Genomic DNA, 3,461 nt, shown 5'->3' on the forward strand with positions numbered 1-3,461 from the left:
TCTGGGGCCTATCCTTAAGACCTTGGGTGAATTAAGACATTAAGACAAGGATTTAAGAATGAGGAGTGTCTGGGGAAGAGCTCCAGTCCTGAGCATTTTGGAAAATCAGCTATAACTTGGCTTGGTACCTAGGCTAACATTTCCTATAAAAGCATCAGTGACCTGGAAGAAAACCACACTTAGGTGGGAAAGGTTGCACGCCCAAGGCCCCCAGATCCCCCTTCACTTCAGACCACTGGGCTGGCTGTCAGCCTTCATTCTCGAGGACCAAAATGACGTCATGATGTTGCAATCCAATTACAGTGTCTCTGACTATGAGTGACCAGATTAGATGACTGGGTACAGGAGATTCAGTGGTTGGGTGGTGGTGGGAGGCTTTGGGTCAGGTGCCCATGAAGAGCTCCTTGGAATCTTGAATGTTCTGGGCCACCAAGAATTGCTGACCTTGGGATTCTCTGACATGTAAAGACAGGGGCAGTCAGTCAGTGCCCATGTACCAGGGGATGCAAAGCTACAGTTCCTGCCCTCAAGGAGCTGACATTCTAGAAGTGAAGCCAGGGAAGGTTCAGTCTCCTCCTACAGCAGAATGTAAGCTTCTGGATGGTCCGGATCATCTTTTTAATCTTTGCCTCTCCATTGCATCGAGGCTTCCTGGAGGAGTGGGGAGAGGTCTGGACTCAGTTAATGAACAAGAAGCATTTATTAAGTCCTTACTATATACCAGACACGGTGCTAAGTATCAGGACACAAGGAAAGGCAAAGAGTCCCTTGCCTTCGAGGAATTCCCATTCTAATAGGGAAACATGTAAATAATTAGTTTCATACAAGCCCTGGGCTCAGGATCTGATATATCCTCGCTGGTGACTCTGGCCATGTCACCTAACCTCTTTTGGGTGATTCTCAAAACCCCAAAGTCCAGGGACAACTGCTGATCTGCACTGATGGGGGGTGGGAAGACGGCATTCCCTCTACCAGTGAAGTCACACATCCTCTCCCAGCCTCCCGAACAAAAGCCCAGGCACCAAATAAATGCTGATTGAATCGATTCTACCTAGCTTGCAAACTTTTTGTAAGCAAAATCCCTTGGAAACTTTCAATCCTACTATAAATGGGAGCTATTGCCAAATTGAGAATAGTGGATGGTGACTGGACTTTTGATTTCTTTTTTAATGAGGCTGATCAGGGTTAAGTGACTTGCCTGGGGTCACAGCTAGTAAGTGTCTGAGGGTGGATTTGAACTCAGGACCTCCTGACTCCAGGGCTGGTTCGCTATCGACTGTGCCACCTAGCTTCCCCTAGACTTGTGATTTCACTGGTATAGGGAACTCCCAGGTGAGGAAAGTCCCTTCATCAATGTGGGTTGACCCTTTCTCTGTAATTTATAGCCATGGAGAGCTGCCTCCATTGTTGAGGAGACTGGTATGTTCTTGCTTGGGGTCAGACCCCAGGATGTTGGGCCTAGATCTTCCTGGTTTTATGTCCACTAGGACACACTGCCTCACTTGACTTAGAAGTTCTCCCAATTTCTGACTGTTAGTCTAGTCCCATCCTGATCCCCAAGGCAGAACCATGGCAGCTAAAGAAGGATCTCAGGAAGGACACAGAGGACCCAAAAGGGCCTTGGGGTAGGGAGGAGACTGTCCACACATCAAAGGACACTGAAAGGCCTTTATTACCTACAGGTCACCAGCAGCATTCCAGGGGACACAGGCCATCTGGCCCCTGAAACTCAGCCACAGTCTAGTGCACTGGGGCCCTGAAGGCCCTCCCTCCCTCTCTTCCCTTCCCCATGCACACGTGGTACTGGGTGAGGCCGAGCAGGACAGAGGGCCCACAGATAAGGACCCATGGGGTGGCTGGGCAGCATTCCACTTAGGGGAGGGAAAAAAGAGGAAAGGAGGCTTCCCCGGGCAGCATGTGGATGGAGGAGGAGGCAGAGATGGGTGCTGAGGCCAAGGGAGGCCAGAGGAGGGAAGGGCAGCCTTCTAGATGGTGTTGGTGGCGAAAAGTATAATCAGAATGATGATGATGCCCACGATCACGCAGATGAGAATGATCATTTTCACATTTTTCCACCAGAATTTCCGAGCCACCTTCTGTGACGTGGTCTTGAAGTGCTCTGACTGTGGGAGGAGACAGAGCAAAGATGAGTGGGGGCTCCTGGGGAGCTCCCCCCTGGAGCATGGGCAGGGGTATAGGCAGAGGGAGGGCCTCCTCCCCTGGACTGCTGACTGGGGAGAGGCCCTGGGAGCAAAGACTCCCTGCTGTTGTCTTTCCCTGTAATCAGAGACCTGACTGTCGGCTTAGGCCTGGCTCCCGGTCAGTGCCTTCCCTCTAGGCCCTGCAATCTGAGGCCCAGGACTTCACTGGACTTTGTTCAGTGAGAGATTTATTTTAAACAGCTACAAGAAAAGAGATTCAGCTGAGGTCAAGGGGGACGAGTCTAGAAGGCTGTAGCCTTCATTGGGGCATGAGGACCCTAGAGGTCTTTTCATCTTCTCCCTGGATTCCCCTTCAGGCCACCTCAGCACCTCTCCACCTCCTGCCCATCAGCGGTCCAAAAAGGCCCTCCCAAGGGCTGGGCTCATACAGAAAGCCTCCTAGAAAGGGCTCCCAAGAGACAGAGGAACACATGGTGTGGCTGACCCTAACACACCGCTAGGGTTTTTATGTGGGTGAGGTCAGGTTCAAGTGAACATCAAAGTTCATTTTGGAAGGGAGGAAAATATCCCAAAAGGACAACTAAAAAGATTCATTTGTAGAGATGGGGAAAAAGGCAATCATGCTCCATCCTCTTGATAGAGAGGACAGGGTTCATGGGTTAAGTGTAGGAGAGCCTCAGGGTTGCTATGGAACCAACCAGGAAAGCCACTCCTCTGCCTGGCAGCTGGTGGCCTCCCTGAGTCATGCCCTGACAACTGGCCCAGAGGTGACCACCTTCATTCATGGTATCCTAGGGAGTTCCTTCTGGGAGGGCTTGGAACTGCTCCCTGTGGGGAGACAAGGCTCAAGTCTGGCAGCAGAGGGGGATTCCCAGGATTGAGGGAAAGGCAGTAGATAGCTCACTCTGGCACTTTCTCTCTCCCTTCCTTCCCTCCTTCTCTCTCTCTCTGCCTCTTCGTCTCTTCTTCTTTTTCTCTCTTTATCTTCCTCTCTCTGTCCCTTCCCTCCTTCCTTCTCTCTTTTCTCTCCCCTCCTCTCTCTCCTCCTTCCCTCTCTCTTTTCTCCTTCCTCCCTCCCTTCCCTTCTCTCTCTTTCTTTCTCTCCCTCCTTTCCCTTCCTTCTTCTCTTTTTTTCTCTCTCCCTCCCTTCCCTTCCTCCTTCTCTTTTTCTCCCTCCCTTCCCTTCCTCCTTCTCTCTCTCCCTCCCTTCCCCTCCTCCTTCTCTTTTTCTCTCTCTCTCCCTTCCCTTCCTCCTTCTCTCTCTTTTTCTCTCTCCCTCCCTTCCCCTCCTCCTTCTCT

At 51.2% G+C, this 3,461-nt stretch overlaps 1 protein-coding gene across 1 annotated transcript in view; it reads right to left on the reverse strand.

The window, feature by feature from the left end:
- Positions 1 to 1,654: 1,654 nt before the first annotated feature.
- The window catches only part of VAMP8 (vesicle associated membrane protein 8), a 5,211-nt gene continuing 3,404 nt past the window's right edge, over positions 1,655 to 3,461 (reverse strand). The window contains exon 3 of the mRNA XM_069101086.1: positions 1,655 to 2,123. Coding sequence (XP_068957187.1) covers positions 1,986 to 2,123 — 138 coding nt within the window. The 3' untranslated portion in view covers positions 1,655 to 1,985. The remainder of the gene's footprint in view (positions 2,124 to 3,461) is intronic.

Source organism: Petaurus breviceps, unplaced genomic scaffold, assembly GCF_028583685.1.
Source record: "Petaurus breviceps papuanus isolate PSGF00001 unplaced genomic scaffold, PetGlider_PUasm1.0 446, whole genome shotgun sequence".
NCBI classification, from domain to species: domain Eukaryota; kingdom Metazoa; phylum Chordata; class Mammalia; order Diprotodontia; family Petauridae; genus Petaurus; species Petaurus breviceps.